General features: G+C 45.4%; 1 protein-coding gene across 10 annotated transcripts in view; it reads left to right on the top strand.

Moving 5' to 3' along the window:
- The window catches only part of CASK (calcium/calmodulin dependent serine protein kinase), a 1,269,229-nt gene extending 1,258,776 nt beyond the window's left edge, over nucleotides 1–10,453 (top strand). For 6 of the 10 annotated variants that reach the window (XM_085622950.1, XM_085622948.1, XM_085622947.1 and 3 more), the window contains one exon: nucleotides 7,492–10,225. In XM_085622950.1, coding sequence (XP_085479076.1) covers nucleotides 7,492–7,668 — 177 coding nt within the window. In that variant the 3' untranslated portion in view covers nucleotides 7,669–10,225. Of the gene's footprint in view, nucleotides 1–7,491 lie in introns of all 10 variants that reach the window. The other 4 variants (XM_085622943.1, XM_085622946.1, XM_085622949.1 and 1 more) reach the window with 1 other exon arrangement.
- The last annotated feature ends 12,548 nt before the right edge of the window (nucleotides 10,454–23,001 follow it).

Here is a 23,001-nt window from a genome sequence, read left to right as displayed (position 1 = left end):
TGATGATTTAGTGCTGTGTCTTAATAAGATCCCAATGTATGCAAACATGTTATGTACTTCATGTGGTTGTTACTCTCTCAGTTGTTCACTGCAAACCTTGGTACATGGAAGATGTACTAGGAACTTAGGTCCATGCACCTATTGGTGCCTAATGTGCTCCGGTGTTGTCGTGTCCGGAGGCTGAATCTTGGCTCAACCTGGAGGAACTGGAGAGAGATTGCTGAGGAGTAGTTTTTCAGCACCAATTTGAAGCCTGGAACAATAATTCATTAGGTGGGTAAATTGTAGGAAGATTATATATCCACTTGAACTATTCTTACCAAAGGTAAGTAACTGTTCCTTTAGGTATAATTGTTCTATGCTTGATTTGTATGATTTATTTTTCTATTTTATACTGGACAGACCTGCAGGGACAATGCAAACCGTACATCTCTTAAATGAGGTACCTGTTATTGTGTTATGACAGGCACTGAATGAAAACATGTTAATATGTTACCAGCACTTTCAATTGAGTTAAGTATACATGTGTAGGGGTGCTGGCATTTGATGTTACTCTGCAACTGTATTGGATCAGGATAGTGTATGACGGCATCTTTTTGATCATTAGAATTGCTTTGTGTCTATGTTGTGTGCATGAGATTTGGCAGGAAGACTTTCACACATTCAGAGGGGCTTATAACGTGTGTGTGTTTGTGTAATTGGAATGTTGGAGCACCTGTGGTATAACATGATAGCCCTCTGCAAGGCATATCTGTGCTGCATTTGATGTATATACATATCTGATAGGCATATCTAGCTGCAGATTCCTTACCTTTGAATTACCCCAGGCGCCAGAGTGGGTCAGGAAAGCTTTCTACAGCAGTACCTCTGCTCGTTGGTAGAGGGCGTCAAACAACTCCTTAACGACATCGTCCTTCAAATGTGTCCATGTAAGCCCTTCCCTGACGCTCTAACATCAGTTTCTTCTTTTTCGCGCTTCCATGCGGATCCGTAAAGTGGTACTTCTGCCCATTTTTTGGCCAATATCGACTTTTGTCGATCAAGCAGTGTGCCTTTTTTTGGATGTCCTCAGGGTCCTCTGGATGACGGTCTGCCCCAGACCTTCATTCTATTCGCATGTGGTGTCTGGGTGTGCACCATAAATCCGAATAGTGTGGCTCCTGTCTTCAGGTTTGGTCATCAGCATTACAGGAGCGCTGCATGACACATTTGACGGCACGGTGGTTGAAAGTCCCTCGTCGGTCTCAATCGTCTTCTCCCTCTGGGGATCGCTCGAGGGCCAGCTTCAAAAGTCCTTTCCGTGAGTGTCCTTCGTCTTAGCTTTTAACTGGTACATCCTACGTCGGTGGTCAAACTCGCAGTCTTCCCGGACTTTGCAGCGTACACGCAGTGTCTCTGACACTCCTCCGGTTGCGGAGTCGGAGTGAGAGAATGCCCTGCGCCGTCCGGCATTTCCCGGTGCCTAGGCAACTCTTGATCAGATGCTATTTTTGGTTCTCTGTCTCCCTTCGGTGCGCGTCTCTGCCTCAAGTAGGCTGGAGAAGCCTTGACTGACTCCATGCCAGTGGGACCTCCCTTGGCGTCATTAAGGCCCTCTGGATCCGTGGTTGAATCCGTATCGGCTCTGGTGCACAGCCCTTAGGAGTTCCCACCTGTGATGCCAGTGTTGGATCTGCCGGCTCTGACATCGACAACACCGATCGCCACTACTGTCTCTCCTACCCGACACCGAGGTGTCACCACATCGACGGCGGATGACATCGGGTGCGGCAGCGGCAGAACGGTTCTTTTCAGGCTACCTTCCTCCTTTTTTAGAGGAGCCCCCTGCTATTTCCCCTTGGGAGGCCATTGTTTGGTGAAGTCGGTGATGACATAAGTGAAACTGATCAACCTCCTCTGGATTTTCATTGGGTGTCTGACCTTGGTGAGGCTAGTGGCCTTGACTCTTCCCCCTTCCTCTGGCGTGTTTTCTTCTCCAAGCCTCACTACTGAAGCTAGCTTTGCTTTTGCTGAGCTGCTGAGAGGGTTGCTGTGGTTCTGGAGCTCTAGCTCCCTTCTGTGGAGGTAGCCGTTGATCCCCTAATTAGAGGGCTTCATCAGGGCCATATGGGGCTGACCCTGTGCTCCCCTTAATTGAAGCCCTCTTTCATATTCTGTTGGGCTCTTGAGCTAAACCCATTTCAGGGGCCTCAGTGGACCGGTCTATAGCTCATAGGCACTGTCCTGCCCCTGGAGACCCGGTCTCCCTCTTCCGGCAGCCTACTCCGCACAGCTTTGTGGTACAGGCTGCTACAGCCTCTCCTGACATGGGCGCCCTTCCTGAGGTCCCTCCAAACAGGGAGTCTAAGACCCTAGATGCTCTTGGTCGATATGTCTTTTCTTCCTCCAATTCCGGTTTTCAGTCCCTAAATACCTCTTGTGTTCTAGCCGTTTTTTTCTGACGTGTTGTGGGATTCGGTCTTGCGCCTTCTCTCCTCCATCACAAATGATACCCTGGGCCCTCCTACTCAGGTATCCAGAATGGCCGTTGGGGGCTAAATTGCTGATTCGATGTGGCATGGATACCACAGGTTCTGTCGGGCGAGCCATGGCTCTGTCGGTGGCACTTCACTGGCGTGACTGGCTCCACACCTCAATCTTTTCAGAGACTATTCAGTCCACCTTGGTGGACATGTCTTTCGATGGTCAACATCTGTTTGGCACTCACGCTGACTCCGCTTTACACCGTTTTCAGGACAGTCGGAGTGGAGAGAAATCTTAATCCCTGCTTGCTATACCCCCGCTTCTCTTTTTTACTCCTGTACTGAGCTTGAATGGGTAATGGTCTCCTTTTTCTTTTACATATGCGCCATTCTAGAACGGTGCCTATTGTCTTTTTCTTTCACACTTCACCTATGCGTGGCACCCGGTGAGGTGCTCCTGTGCCCTGCAGGTATTTTTTATTGCTTTCTGAACTGTCAAGAACAGGTTATGGTCCCTTTTATCTGGGGCACATATCGTTTTATGGCCCTTGGGTTCCACGCCTGTTGATGCAAGGTGTTCTTTTGTTTCTCTACCCAGGTTCCGTTTAGAGTATATTGCTTGTCTTGTGTGGATGCATTGTTGCCTTATGCCCTGTCCTACAGGGTATTTCGTCGGTATGTCCTGCAGGCATCCCTCCATATGTTTCTGCCACTTGGTACCCCTTATAGTGTACTTCACATTTTGTGCTTTGTAGGATAATGCAAAGGGGTTCTCCTTGCCCCTTCCCCATTTTGTTGTCTATTCTTCTCACTATTCAGGGTTTTTCCCTTACACTTTATCTGGTGTCCTTTCTTTCCTAGCAGACGCAAGACAAGAGTGCAAACTTCTTGGCCTCGGTTACTTTTTCAGCTCCTGGCCTAGGCGATGTTCCTTCCTGCTTTTTTGCCTCTTAGTCCTAGTTCCAGTTATGCACAAGTGCAAAGGACTCTTGCCATTTCTGCTTCTCTCAAGGTTCCTTGTAGACGTACCCTGTCCATATCATGGGATGGGTGATCTACTCTGTCAACCCTTTCTATTGTATGCCACTGCATGGTCTGTTTCTACCCTGCGCGAAGCTGTTATTGCTTTCCCTTCTGGGAAAATGTTTTGTGCTTTGTTGGAAATATTTCCATGATACTTCCTATAGCAACCCCAACATTTAGTTACTGTACTGGATGTTCTTTTCGAACCTGTGTACCTTGACCACCCTCTCTTGGTGTTGGTTCGTATGGAGGTTTGGTGCTGCTTTCGGATTCTTTCCGGGGACTTTCTTTCCTGGGAGCGTGGATAAGGTTCCAACTCCTTGGAGTTTCGCTGTCCCTTGGACTTATGAGTGGGGAAAATAATGCTCTTGGGTGACGCCGGTGTCCTCACTCTTGATTGAACAGGAATTATTTATTGGTCACAGGTTGTCCTCTAAAATCTGGAGATTTCATTTTGCTTGTGGATTTTCTCTCTCCCTTCTGTTCCTCCTTCGTAGTTGTGATATTCTATGGGTTTCTTGCTGTGTTCAATTATACCCTCTGGCCATTTTATGGGTCCAGTCTCCTATGAACACATTTCTTATTTGGCATCCACACTTGTTATGCTATATGCGCTGCCACTCCATCTGTTACTTCAGTTCTTCATACTGATTGTTTGGTTGTGGACCTCAGCTTGTGGCGTTGGTCTTCCCACAACTATTACTCTGTCTTTATACTTGGCTCCAGCCAGGTTCCCCCTTTTTCTGTCTGATATTCTTTCTTTTACGATGGAGACTGGTTATCTGAATAGGCCTCCCCTGTGCTGACCTTCGCTCAACTTGCTCTTTTACAGACCCAGATAGTGGTCTTTGTATCTCTATTCTAGCGGTCTGATTTTCCACCAGCTATTTCCTCTTTTACCATCTGTCAGATGCCTGATTGTCACCATTCAGTCGTTAGTGTTTTATGTCCGATTGCTCTTCTTTTTCTAGGGTGTCAGATTTCTTCCACTCCCTTTATTCTTTTATGCGGTACCATGTCGCTTTTCCCGGCCCGCCACTGTCACATCTTGGTCAATGACCACTGGTGTGAACGTTTCTATGTTCCCTTCTTGGGTATATTTTATTGTACAATGTATACTGGTGTGTGTGTATATGTATGTATATATATATATATATATATCAGCAGAAAATTCAAATGACGCTGCGCACTCCGGCTTTGAATCTAAAAGATGATTTTATTTTGTGCAACTCAAAGCATACTGATAAACACGTTTCAGCCTACTGGCCTATGTCAATGTCATTCATTCCCTATTCAATACTGCCTTTTAACAAAAATCAAAATCATTGGTTTACAGCTGAATGAGCAAATTAAACACTGAAAAAGAACTGCATTCTCAGAACATATGCAATGGTTTGAAAATTGTCGGCCATCTTAGAACACATCTCAATCCATTATATGTAGTTCAATTCATTATGAACGTGCTTCCTGTGGTGAGGTATACAAATCAGTGTAATGCAAAGATTAAAAAATATAAGATTCTAATTAAAACCTCACATTTAGAATGATTGGAATTTATACAATTAATGGTGATCCCACCATCAATTCCTGTTTGCTCAGGTTTATAATTACTAAATTACTGATACAATCTCATTTGCCGTCTCAATGGGCCCATTTCCTTACCACAGAAAGACAAAGTGTGCAATTTGCCTCTGAATGAGCATTGATTTCATCAATAATATACACAAAACAAATAATCAATGCTTCGACTACTGAATATATGCCTGAGATGGTTGGTAGATGACCTGAGCAGGCAAGGGAGAGGGAATGGGTGGTAGGGGGGAAAGGAAAGAAGTTGATTGAGTTTGTGGGATTTGATTATCTTCCAGAGGCACAATCTCCTGTCACAAAAAGTGTAGAGTACAATCCAGCTCTAAATGAGAAAAGTATAGAATTTAACCTACAAATGACCACAGTTAAACCCCAGGGGGGGGCAGGTTCTCAAATCGACTATGTATCTTGCTTCCAGCTGCCTTAAACGTTTCACCCTGTCCCCTCATCTCTCCTTTATTGGGATTTGATCAATGCATAAATAGAGCAATCTGTCACTCCTAGCATCATGAGTTATGGCAAAATGTCTTGCCACAGTGTATGATCTATCACGATTGGTTATTGCCCTTTTGTGCTCCAAAATAAGTTTTGTGGCTGGGTGTATAGTACTCCCAATGTATTGGAGGCCAATATATATATATCCTGTTGTCTGTATTCATACATCTTTTTAGATCGGTAACTCTATAGACAGTCATGTTATTCTGCCTTTCTTGGGAGGGGGTGCATTTTTGCTCCTGTTACTTGCTTTTTCCTCATGTCCCTCAAGGACTTCACTTGCTCATTGCTTTGCAGTCACTAACCTTCCTCTTCTGTGGATTCGTCATTGCATGGTCCCAGAGGGCTCACTTTTCTCTCATAATGTTTCATATGGCTGTGGATGGCCTTGGTCGTCCTTGTTGGTATTGTTGGTCATGCTTTCTTACAGCATTGGTTGGTGCTTTTTGCATCGCTTGCGTCTATGACCAGGAGGTTGGGCTCTGTGGTATTTGCTATTGTCCTTGGTCTTTAGCCCCATCCGCTAATGGTCCCATTCACAGTAGGGATACTCTATGGTGTTATGATTATCTCAAGTGTTCTTCTAACCCATCTTTATTCTTCTGCCATAGGTGTCTTTTCCGATGTTTTCTGCCATATTTTGGGTGGGGTGTCTTCTCCCTCACGTTCCTTTCTGACCTAGGGTCACTCTTTCTCTCACTTATAAAGGCTGGCTATTCCTAGTCCGGAATCTTTAGTGGACCAGTTCACAGACCCTCCTCCGGGGGATGGTATTGTTTGGGTATCCAATTCAAAGGTAAGGAATCTGCAGCTAGATGTCTATATCAGATGAATATGTTACTTACCTTTGGTAACACCTTATCTGGTAGAGAGACAGGATCTAGCTGCAGATTCCTTACCGACCCGCCCTCCGACGCGATTTGTGAACTGGTTTGTCCACTCCTTTCCCATATCCCTTCTGTCATTCTCGAAACCTTTCAGTTGGTTAAATAAAGGAAACAAACAAACACAAGCATTTTACAAAAAGATTCTTTTTGGGCACACTGTTTCCTCGCAGTTTCTATAAGTGACTCCACGTTTTCACACGGGAAATGGCCATGGAAGGGCTTATATGGACTCTGTCGACGTCACATCCGTAGCATAACGCCGTTATGGAGTTGCACTACACCCTCTACTAACGAGCAGAGCTACTGCTGTAGAAAGGTTTTCCAATCCAGTCTGGCGCCTGTGGATAATTCAAAGGTAAGTAATCTGAGGCTAGATTCTGTCTCTACCAGATAAGGCGTTACCAAAGGTAAGTAACCTATTCTTTTTGTCCGGTGTGTTGTGTTGAGTTCTGGATATCTGTTTGAACCAAGCACCAAAATGCCCACTTAACTTATTGGTTGCCCCCTCCTCATACCTTTAGTATGTACAATTGTCTTTTTGCAGTGTGTGTGTATATTTACATCTCCACCTAAAGTCGGGAACTACCCAGAATCCCCTGTGTATGTGTGTATATATATATATATATATATATATATATATATATATATATATATATTCCTCCTTAAAGTGCTGTAACGTCCATTGTTGTCTGCCACTCTTGTGCTGTATTCATCACCAAACTAGAAGCAATCCACTTTTCTTGTGTGCTACATTCTTTCATTATAAATGGTTTAAACATTTTGTGAGAGAGATGTGAAATATTATTGCTGTGTGTGTGTGTGTGCGTGCGTGCGTGTGTGTGTGTGTGTATAGATATATAGATATAGTCAATGTGTTCCTGTATTACATATGAATTGTCTTGCTTTATGTTGATAGTTTACATTGTGTTTTGCATTTGGTGTTGCCTCTGTCAATTGTAGACTGTTGTTTAATTTATTCAGATCTCCGGAATCATATTTCTTATACTTCAGTTTTTCTTTATTTGATGCTGTAGGATGAATCTCTTCAGCGCCTCCAAAAGGAATCAGAAATTCTACAGCGGACATATGCACACTATTTTGATCTAACTATTATCAACAATGAAATAGATGAAACAATTCGGCATTTGGAGGAAGCCATTGAACTTGTGTGCACAGCATCACAATGGGTTCCTGTCTCCTGGGTCTACTAGGCCATTTCAAGGCAAACAAAGAATTTTATCAAGACTGGAAAAAACCTAATAAAGGACTTGGAAAAAAATCCTTTGTCATTGATCTTGTATCAGAAGATCGTGGCCTTTAGAGACTATATAGATGAAGTGTGACCTAAATTTATAAATATTGTCATGTCCAAATAGATGGCGGGAAACAATTTTTAAACATTAATTTAAAGAGACAGTATCTTTTTTTCCCTAAATCGGTTCTCCAAAAGTGTATAAAAATGTATCTTTTAAATGTTTCCTTCAATCCTTTGGAATGTTATATTTTTGGAAACCATAGCTTTTTATTTCAAAGGCCCCTAAAAACTGCACAATGGAAATGCTGCTTTCTATAATCTATTTTAATAATAAAGAAATGATTGTTACTTTTACTGGGGGTGGAACACTACATTGTTTTTTTAAAGTCTTATTTCATGGATTGAAAGAAATAACTTTCCTTTATTTATTTAAACTGTATTTAGTTATTCAAACAAAAAGGATCAAATTCATCAGTTATTAGTGCCTGTCTTTTTTTGTTTTACCATAGAATTTCCTTTTATATATTTGTGTAATGTCCAAGATTTTTTGATACTGTCTCTTTGAAGGACATTTTAGAGATTTCAGATCAGGTCTTAATGCATGTGGACAGTCGCAAGCGTTCATGCTGTTGGTGTATCTGTGTTGAACAACTTGTAATCTACTACAGCGAAGTACATTCCGTTTATGGGAAAACATACCCAAAGGGAGTCAAACAAAATAATTAGAACTAAGTTGTAAACCTATGCACATCCCTTGCATTTTGGGCAACTTTATAAAAACTGATTTTTATTATTAATGATCATGTAGTGAAATGTGTTTGTAATTTTGTCTCAATTTATTTTATTGTAAGGGGCAGTGGGTGCGACTGATTTTGCCATGTCAGGTCTGTGTCTTCAGAGAGTATTAAGAGTTTAATTATGTTTAACCAGAGAAACGATCTTTTTACATATGTATGTATTTGTTTCTTAAGTAAAACAAAAAAAAAATGCACAGTATTGAAAGTCAATACTGTGCGGTATAAGTTGTGGGCACTGCTACAAATGAATTGTCTGAAAGATTCATTTTCATATAGCCCTGTAAATTCCTCTAAATGGTAACTAACACTAAATTTGATCTTTTAAAAAAAAAAAATTCTTCCTTAGTGAGCTCAACAGTTATGTGACTTTGGGTCCTTCATTTCTTCATGGATTTGAGCAGGTAGCTGCAAGGGAAATCGGTACTCTGGTTACTTGTGGCTTAGCTTTGTAATATCATACATCCGATAAAGTAGAAGGCATACATGTGAATTCCAAACCCGCAAACCACCATGAAGGTGAAGGGTTTTGGTAATTGAACCATGAGAAGTTTGCTCAGGCAATTTCACAAACCACTTCAGTGCCCGAGAGTGAGTTCATCCCTTTAATTTTATATGAACCTGAAGATGGCCTCCCAGAATGTTATCTGAGGTTAAGGCCACCCCTCCACCCTCACCTCTGAAATTCTTTAGACGTGAGGGCGAGGATTATCTGGTGCTAGAGTGACTCAGTTACTGTGCGATGGTACAGTGGTGTCATAACCGTTTAAGGGGACACGGTCAGCCGTTATTATCAAAGTGGTGATTGCTTTTGTCAGAATTAAGATGAGAAGCACAAAATAATGCGGTAGGCTGTTTTTTGTACCTTAAAACCTGTTGAGTCTGTTTGCCTTTTAACGTTTTATACACTGCCGTAATCATTATGACATCACGAGCTGTACATAACATACTGGTATAGCGATGACAGTCCTTGCATTCTAATTTACAGCCTGACGCACATTGTGGGATGCCCCAGAGTGCACTGTATGTTAACACAGCAGGAAGAGGCAATAGTAAAATGTAGGTTTTGTGAAATATTTGTTCTGGACAAAAAACAATTTTTAATTGAGTTTGTCATTCTACCCAATCCATTGCAAAAGTCGACTTTAAAATAAGTTTCATTTGCAGATTTGTTCGGTTGTGGTTGACTGTGTCCTTTTAACTTTGGCATGGGAGCATCACAATTGCAAGCTGATTACAGGGTTGATTTTTGTAGAATTTTAGAAATGTATTTGTTTCTCTGTACGCTGTTGCCTTTTCATAAGAAGTCTTTAAGTATAGTCTTGGTGGTTAAAGGGATATTGTAAATTTAATAATTTTCAACTGTAAATAATATACATCACTTCCTTAGGATGTATAACACTGCTGCAGAAAATGTCTCTCACACCCAAACTATGAAGGATCTTAAACGCAATCCTATTTAAATTTATTAATGGCTGTCTTTTTTCCCTGAATATGCACCTTGATATGTCTTCCCCAATCAAACTTGTGCCCATTGTCAATGTTAGCAGAAACAGAATGGAAGGATGACTTGCTTTATGAAGAAAGGATATCGTTCAGGAATCAACAAGACTATAATATGGGGGTATTGTTACCCGTGTTGTTGTGAAGTTTATACTGTCAAAATACATGTACAGTAGATCCCAAACAAATTAGTAAATATTAAAGGAATACACTTGTTTAACAAATGTTTTCCATGCACAAAGTTGAAATAGAATGGTAAATGCAATGAAACATTGTAAATTAGTCAACAAACCAAAAAATGCACCTGTAAAAAGTATAAACTACCAGTGTACCAAGAGTTGAAATACAAAACACAATTGTACTGTTAAAATACATTGTGATATGGATTTGTTTTCTGTGCACTACTCAAGACCTATGTTAAAAAAATACAAGCACATTAACCAATAATGACTCATTTTGCCATGCACAAACACTTTTTTATATTTTTTTTTACTGTTTGAAACTTTGAAAGTGGACTTATGTGATCAAATTCGGTGAATACCTCCAGAACAATTTTCAAGTTCACCATAAAAATATTTGAACCAGTCCTCTTGTGTGTGTGCTGCCTTCCATTTAATGGGAGATTACCTTGCATAAAACACAGATTAGAACACAAACGTCCTTCTTCCAAATTACTACAAATCCCAGCACCAACTCCCTTTCGTAGAGTGTCAAGGATTCCCATTTTCAAAGGTTGATTTTAGTAGGAGGAGCACAAACCATTTGTAGAATGACTTACAAAATAGGCATAGTACTTTTCATTTATTAACCTACCTTATTTTCTTCCCAGATAGGAGTCAGTACATCATACTGTTGATACTGACAATAGCATTGTTTTAGTCTTCTGTGCTTAAGTATAGTGTGCTGGGCCAGGTTTTCACAATTACCTGAAAAGCTGAGTAACTCCTCTCCCTGTACCTTTATGGACATGTTTTTCCCTGGTTCAGTCTTGCATGTTCCATATGCTCCATGGCTCCTTGGTTTCAAAACATGACCTATCAACTAAAGATTCCCTACTAAGTTCAAGCACATATGCTATACCATGAACCTGCTGGACTTTTCCCCACCATTTTAGATGAGAATTATGCTTAACAGATGTTGAGGTTCTGGTACCTCCTCTAAGGTAGCAAGAAAGCTGGAGAACAAGACATGTAGTCAGGGTCTCCTGACTTATAGCTGTTTGCTCCTTGTGACACACTGTTCTTCTCCCACTGTATGGCTAATTAGTTGTACATGTTCTGTATAAAACATTCTTTATTCTTTGGTGATGTGTGATGACGTTTTATCTCACATAACTGACTTTGTATTGTAACTCTTACCAGCAGTGTTATCTCATTGTCCATTCCTGTCGTAGAACATAGTTGATAAGAGTTTTAGGAAGAGAAACTCTTATTCGCTAGCATTGCTGACTCTCTTGAGAAATTCTTGCTGCTTATCTACACTGATACCAAGAGTCATTTAATGGTGAGGCAGTTCTTGAAAACAAAATGTTGTCACACGAAAATCGCCAAAGGTCTTGGAGTAAAGCATTGTGCCAGCTGGTTAATTGTGAGAAACCAGCTTTATACTGCATTCATGGCAGAGTGGCTGTACTCTTAACACACTTTAGCTGAGCCCTTGCAATGCCTGCATCCAGTAATCTGCTAACAAAATCAGGTTAAAAGCCATTTTTAAGTAACCCATGACTCACCAGTGGTAGCCCAGTCCTAGCTTGTGGGTTATCTCTGAAAAGTGTTTTGGATCAGGCTGGAATCAACAGCCAACTTTTCAGTACAATGAAGTATTGATAACATAAGGTATGAATAGGAGTATTTATAAAGCAAACACAAGGAGATGATGGGCGGAGCACTGAAACTTTTCAGACACTCACCCCCAGTCACAGATCTGGGTTGAATCCATCATCGTTCTTTATCTCACTTCGCCACCTCAGTTCAGACCCAGCCATATGCAAATCAGTCATGACCCTGTGCCTCATGTGAACAGTCCAGCCCGAATTGCCCAGCTAGGTCTTCCCTGAACTGGAAACAAGCATCCTGGGACCGGTTTTGGGGTAACGCCCCTAATGAGCCAGGCTAGCTTGCATGCCACTGGATTCAAGCTAATAGAATGACCTGAAGAATAGAGTGCAGCTCTAGATCTAATGGAAGAGAGAAAATGCTGATGTGTCCTGCAGGGAACAGATCAGTATGGCACCATAGTGGATAGTGAGTGTCCAACCTTGACCTTTTGGTAGGCAGATGGCTCCTGTACCTCATAGGGTGATAATGGTTGCCCTCTATTGTCAGGAGAAGGTGGGGTCAATGCGGGCTGTGTTGGTCAGTAAGAGCAGTAACCAACAACAACAGTATTGCAGAAGCCCCAAAGACAACAGATGGAATGTGGCCATCATTGCAAGGGGGTGTTAAGAGTAGCGTGTCACTGAGCCCTGAATTTGAACATTCTAGCTATCCACACACTAGGGGTAGTTTCCTGGCTTGTCCACCTTGGTCATTTTTTCTCATCACCAAGAATAGCCATAGTCAATCTTAGCAGGCTGTTTGGCCTAACAGCTAGGGTTGTCGACCTTGAATCTGGGGAACCAGGTTCGAGTCTCTGCAATGACGCTGAACATCCTGCGATTCTTGGCAAATCACTTAATCTCCCTGTGCCCAACAAAATTGAATGTGTCCTCATGTAATGCAACTGGTGCTATGTAAAGCGCTCTGATACCCGATGCCGGGTCAAGTTTGTGCTATATAAAACTCCATAAAAAACAAAAGCTGTACACTCCCATTCTGGAATGCCGAGTCCATCCTTAGATGATAAGAACACTTTATTTCACTAAGTTGACATATCTTCTACCTGCTACAGAACCATATAAACCTAGCACCATACAGTGTAAGCTGGGTCCGGCTCCTGTACAGTGATCCATCTTATGATATGGCCTGGATTGAGGATGGTTGCGAGCAAATGGACGGCTCAGAGGATCCACCATACCTTTTTGCCCCATTCCCTCTAGTTTTGATTGCAGCCAGCAATATTTGTACTTTGGAACTAGCGCTAAGATATGGAAAATAAGAGTAGTAGTGGCACCCCATGAGGTCTCTTTACATGTGAACCAATTGAGATTGTCTCACTGAGCCTGCAAAAGATTAATCGAAGTGGAGCACTGTCAGGCTTGCACATCAACAATGATTCAGTTTACCAGTTCCCAACAGGCTCCTTAGAGTGAAGTGCGTCTTTCCAAGGCCTAAAGCGCAGAGTCACAAGAACACTGACATCTGGTGCGTGAAACCAGGGCCCTTTAGAGGGAAACAGCCCTTCACTCTAAATCCGTTCGCAGAGTGGGGAGGATGGGTGGGTCAGTAATGGTTCTCCAGCTAGATAGAGTCTACCAGATATATCTGAAAGAGACTATTTGTTATTGATTCCTTACCTTAGAATTACCCCCAGGCGTTAGACTGAATCCGGAGAAATTTTTCCGTAGCAGTACCCCTGCGCGTCAGTAGGTGGCGTAAGTCGACTCCACATTCGGCGTCATGATCGCCGGAATGACGTTGCAGTATCTGCTTGGACGCCTTCCCTGCGCGCTGAAGTCAGTTCTTTATTTTTTCGCGCCAGCCAGCACAGATCCAGAGAGAGCGGTACCCTTAATCACTTTTTGACTAACTTTTTTTTTTTTTTTTTGTCGACCTCTTTTCGGGTTTTTTGACTCTTGGTGCACGTAGGGATGTCCGATTGTAGTACCTGCTTCAAACCTTGTGACTCCTGTCACCAGTTGATGTCGGTTACGGACCCACACCTCGTGTGCCTCTGGTGTCTGGAGCGCGACCATGTCTCCGACTGTCGGGCCATGAACCGGAAGTGTTTGCGGGAGCGGTCCCGAAAGCTTCTCGAGGCCCAGCAGTCAGCTCCGCGCCACTTGAGGTCCCGGTCAAGAGGGAGGTCGCGGGACCAATCGCGGAGTCACCATCATCATTCCTCATCGAAGTGTTCATCTTCGGGTAAGTCGAAGCACAAGAAGAAGGCGAAGAAGCACCGTCGGTCTTCGCCTTCCCCCCCGTCCGTCGGGCCGACGGGATGCTGAAGGTCGTCGTCCTGCGGCTCTGCCTGCGGAGCCTGTTGGGTCGGCTTCGAGCTTCCCTCCCTTTCCGGGAGCCAGAGCGACCCCTGCCCAACTTCGTACCTTTTACGAAGCCCTCCACTCCATCTTTGGGCAGCCTGACTCCATGGGAGCGCCTTCGGGCCCTGTGGACTCGGCTGGGGGTTCTAGGCCTTAAATGCAAGCGGCCCCCAGCCTCGGCACCGCAGGGCCCCCAGGGATCCAAGCCTGGATCCGGATTGGCACAGGTTGACCTTACGACACCTCCAGCACCGACTCCATTGATGACGCCTCCGCACATTCCGACACATGTTGTGTCCCCAGCCGGCATCGACCCCGCCTCTTCCTCGATTTGGACAGAGCCGGATCGGCGTCGACTGAAGCCGGTACCGGCACAGACCAGTACTTTTGGACCACTGTTCTATCCTGGCGTTCCTTATCGCCCTGAGTGGCAGCCAGAAGAGGGTGAGGAGGACTGGGAGGGGTCTGTTGACCCTCTGGCACACCAGCTTGATGAGCTGGACTGGAGAGAGGAACTGGCTGAGGCCAGTGGTCTGGATACATCCCCAGACCTAGGTATGCTTTCTCTCCCTACCGTGGCTACTGGAGGAGGGTCCCTCCTACACTGTGGTATTGTGTAGGGCAGCTGAGGCCTTGGGCCTCTAGCTTCCTACGGTGGCAATCAGGACCAATCTCCTGACTGAGGCGCTTCAACCGGCAGCAGCCTCTTCGGAGCCCCTGCTGCCGTTCAATGAAGCCCTCACAGACATCCCTCTGGGCACTTTGTCCAAGCCCAGCACAGGGGCTCCTGTGGATAGGATGATTGCCCGACGCCACCGCCCGGCTCCATGCGACCCCACTTTCCTCTCCCACCACCCCTGAGAGCTTGGTAGTCCAAGCCTCAACATCCAAAGCTACTGCTCCTCCAGATAGTGAATCTAAGAAGTTTGACCACCTTGGGAAGAAGATGTTTTCTTCCGCCAGCTTAGGACTGCGGTTGGTGAACACCGCATGTCTCTTGGTCCGTTACACCCTCTCTCTGTGGGACACGGTTGCGCAGGTGCTGCCACAGTGCCCAGAGGAGGCCTGGGCCATACTTTACCGTGCGGTCGCAGAGGGGAGAGATGCAGCAAAGTTCGCCATTCGATGTGAGCTTGACACAGCTGACTCGCTAGGCAGGATGATTTCAACATCAGTAGCACTGAGACGCTACACCTGGCTGAGGTCCACTGGCTTATCGGCCGATGTCCAATTGACCCTTTTGGACATGCCCCTTGTTGGCCGTTGCTTCTTTGGCGACAAGGCGGACAACGCGCTCGAGTGCTTAAAGGATTCTAGAGCTACGGCCAGATCCTTGGACCTCGCTACCACCTCTGCCCCGCGCAGTTTGCCTTTTGCCCCTTTTCTGGCTATGGAAGGGGTGCCCACCCAGAGCCACAGGCCTGCGCAAACTTCCCAGCCTATGGGGACGTGGGACCCGTGGGTCTGGGGGCCAGCGGGCAGGCCAGTCTACCAGTGCCCCCTCTGCAGCAGTCTCCAAACTTTCCTAGCCTGTCCTTTCAGGGCCACCAGTTGCCAGTGGGCGGCAGGATCCGCCATCCCCTCCCCCACTAGAAAAACATCACGTCAGACAGGTGGGTTTTGCAGATAGTCCGAAGGGGCTACTACTTCCCATTCGAGACTACCCCTCCATCCATGCCACCTACAGTCCATCACATGTCAATGTATCACTTGGCCCTTCTCAGTCAGGAAGTTACAGCCCCTTTGGCCAAGGGGGCTATCGAACGCGTCCCTCTGCCAGAAGTAGGTCGTGGTTGCTACTCCTACTTCTTCCTGGTACCCAAGAAGGACAAAGGCCTGCGTCCTATCTTGGACCTCAGGGACGTCAACCGCTTCCTCCGGAAGGAGAAGTTCAAGATGTTGACATTGGCTCAGGTTCTGTCTGCTCTCGACCCTGGAGGCTGTTTGTTGGCTTTGGACTTGCAGGACGCCTATTTTCACCCCGTGCCAGCCCACAGGCGTTACCTACAGTTCTTGGTAGGCCACTAGCATTTTCAGTTTACCGTGCTCCCCTTTGGCCTTACCAGCGCCCCTCGGGTGTTCACGAAAGTGATAGCAGTGGTCGCAGCTCATCTGCGCAGATCAGGGGTTCCAGTCTTCCCCTATCTCGACGACTCGCTGTTGAAGGCGAGCTCGCCCCAGGCTGTCGTCTCCCACCTCCAGACTACGGCAGACCTTCTGCATTTGCTGGGGTTCATTATCAACGTGCCGAAGTCATACCTGAGTCCCTTTCAGAAGCTCCATTTCATTGGAGCGGTTCTGGATACAGCGCAGTTTCGGGCTTATCCTCCCGAGCAGCGAGTCCGGGATATTTGGGCTGTGAATCCAATGTTTCAATATCTCTCCCGGGTTTCGGTGAGAATAACCCTGAGGCTGCTGGGCCTCCTGGCCTACTGCTTCCTGCTGGTGGATCGTGGCATATGTGGGCTCTGCAGTGGGACCTGACATTCCAGTGGGCAGAGCATATGGAGATTCTTTCCGATTGCATCCAGATTTCCGAGGGCACTGCACACCAATTGAAATGGTAGCTAACGAACCAGGATTGGGTCAACGGCAGATCACTCTCCCTTCCCCAACTAGAGTGCACAGTGGTGAATGATGCGTCACTTCTGCAATGGGACGGCCACATGGGAGAGGCAGAGATCAGAGCCCTCTGGTCTCCAGCAAGTCCGGGCTCCACATCAACCTTCTGGAGCTCCGGGCGATTCGTCTTGCAGTGAAAGCATTCCTTCCCTCTGTCAAGGGAAGAGTAATGCAGGTGTTCACGGACAACACCACCGCCATGTTGTACTGTAACAAACAGGGCAGGGTGGGGTCATAGACCCTATGTCAAGAGGCTCTTCCTCTTTGGTTATGGCTGGAATATCAGCGCATGTCCCTGGTGGTTCACCACCTGGCTGGTTCCCTGAACGCCAGGACAGACAAACTCAGGTGCATGATGGATCACGAATGGCGTCTTCACTCAGAGGTGGTGCAAGGTCTCTTTCAGCAGTGGGGAGAGCCTTGGTTAGATCTGTTCGCAACTGAAGATATCGCGCAATGTCAGCAGATCTCTGCGTTGGAATTTCCAAGGCGTCACTAGCTTGGCGACGCTTTTTGTCGCGAGTGGAATTGCGGTCTTCTAGACGCCTTTCTGCCTATGCCACTTCTGCCCAGAGTGCTGAAGAAGATCAAGCGCGACCGGGCCCAAGTCATTTTTGTGGCTCCAGACTCTGCACGAAGAGTCTGGTATTCTGAGATCTTGAACATGGCCATCGATCGTCCAATCAGACTGCCTCTTCTGGAGGATCTTCTGTCGCAGCAACAGGGGGCGGTCCTCCACCCAAACCTGTCCAGCCTCCACCTCCTTGCGTGGAGATTGAGCGATGACAGTTGACAGCTTTCAACCTTTCTCCCGAAGTCTGTAATGTAATCTTGGCAGCCCTCCACTAAAATGGTATACGCCTGTAGATGGAACACATTTGTGGCATGCTGCACAGCAAAGTTTGTGGATCCCCCTTCTGCCCCTCTTTCAGAGGTTCTCCTCTTCATTCATTCTTTGGCCCAGCAGGGCTCTGCTCTGGGCACCCTTAAAAGTCTATCTTTCGGCCATTTCAGCCTTCCTTCACCTTCCTGATCAGCCTTTTCTTTTCAGGTCCCCTATTGTAAATAGTTTTCTTAAGGGCGTTATTCACCTCTTTCCTCCTATTCCTCTCGTAATGACCCAGTGGGACTTGAATCTGGTCTTAACTTACCTTATGTGTGCTCCTTTCGAGCCACTACATAATTGTCCTCTCAGACTCATGACTCTAAAGACTTCTTTTCTGGTTGCCATCACCTCTGCTCACAGGGTGAGTGAGCTTGAGGCTCTTTCTTCTAAATCTTCTTTCCTTGCTGTTCATCCAGACAAGGTTGTCCTTAGAACTAGACCTTCTCTTCTTCCCAAAGTGGGTACCTCTTTCCACATAGGACAGACCATCACTTTGCCCACCTTCTTCCCACCCTGCATCCCTCCAAGGAGGAGAGACTCCACTGTCTGGATCCAAAACGTGCGTTATCTTTTTATTTGGATCGCACAAAACCTGTCCGGGTGGATGATGTTAATGTTATCGAGACTTGTAAAGCACACTATAACCCTACGGGCATCCTGGCGCTGGGGATACGTGTGCCCTGCCAAACATAGGTGCTATAAGGAAGATAGTAATCCAGTAAGAGTAGGAGAAGGACTAGAATTATACTTTGGGATAAAGCCAGGTCTTTATTTTCTTCCTAAACTGTAGCAGATTTTCCATCTGTCCAAGGTCAGTTGGATGTTTATTCCAGAGCCGCACCGCTGCAATGCTAAAGGGCCTTCCTCCTGATTTTGCTCTTCTGAACCTGAGCACTTTCACCAATCTGGCTGAAGAAGACCGAAGACTACGGATGGGGACATACCATTCAAATTTATTCTGCAACGGTTTAGGCCCAAGGCTGGCAGAGCTTTAAAAACAAACAGAGCGACTTAAATTGTATCCTCTGTGATAATGGAAGCCAGTGGAGCTCCATAAGAGACTGAGAGGCTGATGAACGTCGTAGTCTCATTAGGACTAGCTTGGCCGCCATTATCTGGATTCTCTGGAGTCTCCCAATCAAATATCTTGGGGACTCCAGCAGCAAAGCATTGCAATAATCCAGCCGGCTCAGAATAACACTCCTTACTATCAGTGCTCTGGCCTGTGTTGGTAGCATCGGAGGAATCTTCTGAAGCACTCTAATAAGGGAGAAGCTGCTTCCGACTGTTCTATTTACTTGAGTTTCTAGACTCAACTTGTCATTGAAACTAACTCCCAGGTTACGCACTGTCTCAGAGGGTATCAGTGGTGTAACCGTAGGAATAGGCCAGAAACCAGATGGGAGTAGCGATGGAACCTTTCCAACTGCACAGCATAAGATCTGTCTTGTCACCATTAAATTGCAAGGAACTATTTTTTAACCAGTGTGCAGTATCCTGCATACAAGCATGGAAAGTTTCCAATGATATGGATTGATCTCCCTCCAGTGACAGTATAAGTTGTGTATCATCTGCGTAATTCACACGATTAACATTGTGTGACTTAATGACAGCAATCAAAGGGCTCATGTAGACATTAAACAATATCTGGCTGATCGCGGACCCCTGAGGGACACCGTGTTGGATGTTGGTAAAATCTGATTGGTAGGGAAAGAGCTACTGCCTGTCGTCTATTGGCCAGGTAGGATTGAAACCATTTAAAAGCCATGCCCTCCACCCCAACGCCTTCAAGCCTCTCCAAAAGGACCTCGTGGTTAACCGTATCAAATGCGGCAGACCGGTCCAACAAAATCAATATAGCTGCTTGTCCCCTGTCTGCTCGCATTCGAAGATCGTCCGGAACGATCACTAAGGCAGTCTCCGTCCCATGTCCTGGACTGAAGCCAAATTGCACATCCTCTAATTTGTTGTTGACCTCTAAGAACTGGGAGAGTCGCTCTGTAATCTTCACCGGATAGGGTAGAAGAGAAATGGGTCTGTAGCTTTTTGGACATGCTGGATCAAGCGTGGCTTTTTTCAAAAGTGGTGTTGTTATTGTATGCTTCCAGCAAGTCGGTACCAGCCCACTGCTCAGGGATTGACTGCAGATCAGTTGGAGTTCCCGGAAGAGTTCTGAGCTTAGTTCTTTCCATATTTTGTGTGGTGGTGGGTCCATAGGAGAGCCTGAGGAGACGCTTGGAGCTACTTTGTTAAAGTCCTCCTCCGAAGGTATCTCGAAGTGATCCAGCGAGCCCAAGTTGACCGCACCTACCCGCCCCTTCTTCTGATTTTGTAGTGACCTCCTGGCCATACCACTATGATCTTCATTAACCGTATTGCCCACTTTCAGCCCGTCAATGATTTTACTAATCTTATCCTCAAAAAAGGTTAATAGACTATCACAAAGATCTTGTGTAGGATGAATCTTATTTTTTGTACAGTCTGGATTGGCAATATCGTTCACTATTTTGAAAATACTTCTAGTGCTATTAGATACCTTCAAAATAATATCTGCAAATTACTCTGCGTTTGCAGTGGATATTTCTTTTTTATAGTTCGCTATTGTCATCTTCCAAACGGTTTTATCCTCATCTGCATATGCCTTTCTTCACTTCCGTTCTGCCTACTTGCAACCCTCTTTTCAAATTTCTCAATTTTTCATTACGCCATGGGCCTGTAAGTCTACTTGATTTTTAATTTTTTTTAGAGGGACTACCTGATCAAGCCTTTTGCTTATCTGTTCGCAAAAAGCCATATAGTTCTCTTCCACCTGTGTGTCTGCATCAAAGGACCTATTAGCAAGGAATACAGGGGATAATGTTGCCTTTTTCATAAGTCCATTCCAGTCCCTATCTTGATAGTTCTTTACCACACCAGTAGTTAAGATGTTCATCCTGGGGTTATATACCCGAAATGTAATCAAGTAGTGGTCAGACCAACCCACAGGCAGGATATTTTTCACTCCTATAGCATTTTTTTCTGAGAAAATTAGGTCCAGTACATGCCCTCCCAAATGTGTTTGGTTCTGTGACCCACTGTAGCAGATTCAAGTTCTCGCAGGATTGGAGGAGATTTTTATTGCCTGAGTCCAAGCTCCCGTTGGGCCATAAGTTAAAGTCCCCCAAAATAAGCAATCTAGTGTGGGTGAGCGCCATATTACTAAAGAGGTCAATTAAATCCTGCTGCTGTAGAGGAATAGCTGCCCTTGGAGGCCTATAGCAAACTATGCCGGTCAGCACATGTCCTTTGTGGTCTTTTAGCGAAAATCCTAAAAGTTCAGCACCCTCCACCTCATCAATATCCATTGAGGTGATATCCCATTTCTCTTTAAAAATAATCCCAACCCCGCCTCCTCTGCCACTAAATCATGGCTTATGAAATGCTTTGTATCCCGGTGGGCAGGTCAACCCCAACTCCAACTCTGATCCAGGGTGCGCCCAGGTCTCTGTCATGAACAGTGCATCCAGATCTTGTGTGTCCACCATTATTTGAATTTCCAAATAATGCTTTGGCCAGGGATCTAACATTGAGCAAGGTATCCCTTCTAGCAAAGTCTGATTCCAATCCAGCAGTCTCCGCTGGTTTGTACTCACCAGCCCCACCACCCAACTCACATATAGCCCGCAGTTGTTTGCTCATTTAGCGGTAGCCCATGTTCACTGCATCGTTCCTTCCCAATCTAGCAGGATGGCTGGCGCTGTGTGCGGGCGGTGCGCGGACTGGCGCAGACTGGCTTTCCTTTGGCAGCGCGCCCACTGCGCGGTCGACCCAGCGTGACTTTTTATGGCCAAAGAATGAAAAAAGCTAGAGCGCTAACCCCAGAGCACAGCGGGCCAGCTCTAACAGACGGACACCGCAGTGTCAGGAACGGATAGCAATAAAAACTATTACAAATTGATTTTTAAGAACAATTATCTCTTTGTTGGCTATGTGGGCGCCAAGAAAGGTCAGCCACTACTGCTTTGGGACGTGGAGCCCCCTTAGTGACAGCTGCCAGGCAGCCACGTGGGCATCTTTGCACACGTTCACTAAACATTATTGCCTGGATACTCAAGTTCGGAGGGACGGCTTTGTTGGCTGTTCTGTTCTCCAGGACTTTCTGGTGTGAACTTAGTTTGCAGGCCCACCTCCCGGGTTGATATTGCTGGGGTATCTATTCTAAGGTAAGGAATCTACAACTAATAGCCTCTTTCAGATGAACAAGTTACCTTCAGTAACAATATATCTGTAAGAGACCTATATTAGCTATAGATTCCTTACCGCCCCACCCATCCTCCCAGTTCTGCGAACTGACTTCTAGAGTTAGGGACTCCCTTTCAGGGCCCTAGTTTTGTGCACCAGTGGTGAGTGTCTTGCAAGGCTCAGCGCTTCTGGCGTCAAATGTTGTGTAAAGAACTGACGTCAGCGTGCAGGGGCGGTGTCTAAGTAGATACCGCAATGTCATCCTGGCGATCATGACACAGACGAAAAACGCGGAGTCGACTGACGCCACCTACCGACACGCAGGGGTACTGCTACGAAAAAATTTCTCCAAATCCAGTCAGACGCCTGGGGGTAATTCTTAGGTAAGGAATCTATAACTAATATAAGTCTCTTACAGATATATTGTTACCGAAGGTAAGTAACTTGTTCATCTGATAGACTTCTAGCCACAGATACTTTACCTTTAAATAGATACCCAAGCAATACTACCCCAGAGGTGGAGCTGCAACATGGATTAAACTAGGAAGTCCTGCAGGACCGAATGGGCAAAGAGTCCATCTTGGCAGATCTGACTGTTCAGGCAGTCGTGTTGCACAAACATGCAGGGAAGCCTATGCTGCTACCTGACAGATATCCGGAACAGGGACCTCGCTCTGGTAGAATAAGCTTGTAAACCTTCAAGTAGTTGCTTTTTGGCCAATGCATAGCTGATTTTGATGCAGAGCACTATCAATCATGAGATGGTCTGTTTTTGCACCTCCACCCTAACGTACTCCCCAAAGAGTTGATCATTCTCCCGGAATTCTTTTTGTGCATTCAAGGTGGAATTACACATTTTGTGGTTCCAGCCAATGGAATCTCACCTTTTCTTTAGATGGATGATGCGGAGCGTAAAATGTAGGCAGGATGAACCGGCCTACATGAAAGGGAGTTACCATCTTCGGTAGGAAGGATTCCCTAGTCCAAAGAACGAGTTTGTCTAGGTAGATGATAAGATACGGAGGCTGAGATTATAGTGCCTGTAGATCTCTGACCCTTCAGGCAGATGTTATTTCCACTAGAAAGGCTGTTTTTAGAGTAAATAGCCTGATAGGACAGTTA

Source organism: Triturus cristatus, chromosome 8 (assembly GCF_964204655.1).
Source record: "Triturus cristatus chromosome 8, aTriCri1.1, whole genome shotgun sequence".
NCBI classification, from domain to species: domain Eukaryota; kingdom Metazoa; phylum Chordata; class Amphibia; order Caudata; family Salamandridae; genus Triturus; species Triturus cristatus.
The sequence above is the reverse complement of the archived record's forward strand: the minus strand, read 5'-3'. Positions and strand labels throughout refer to the sequence as shown.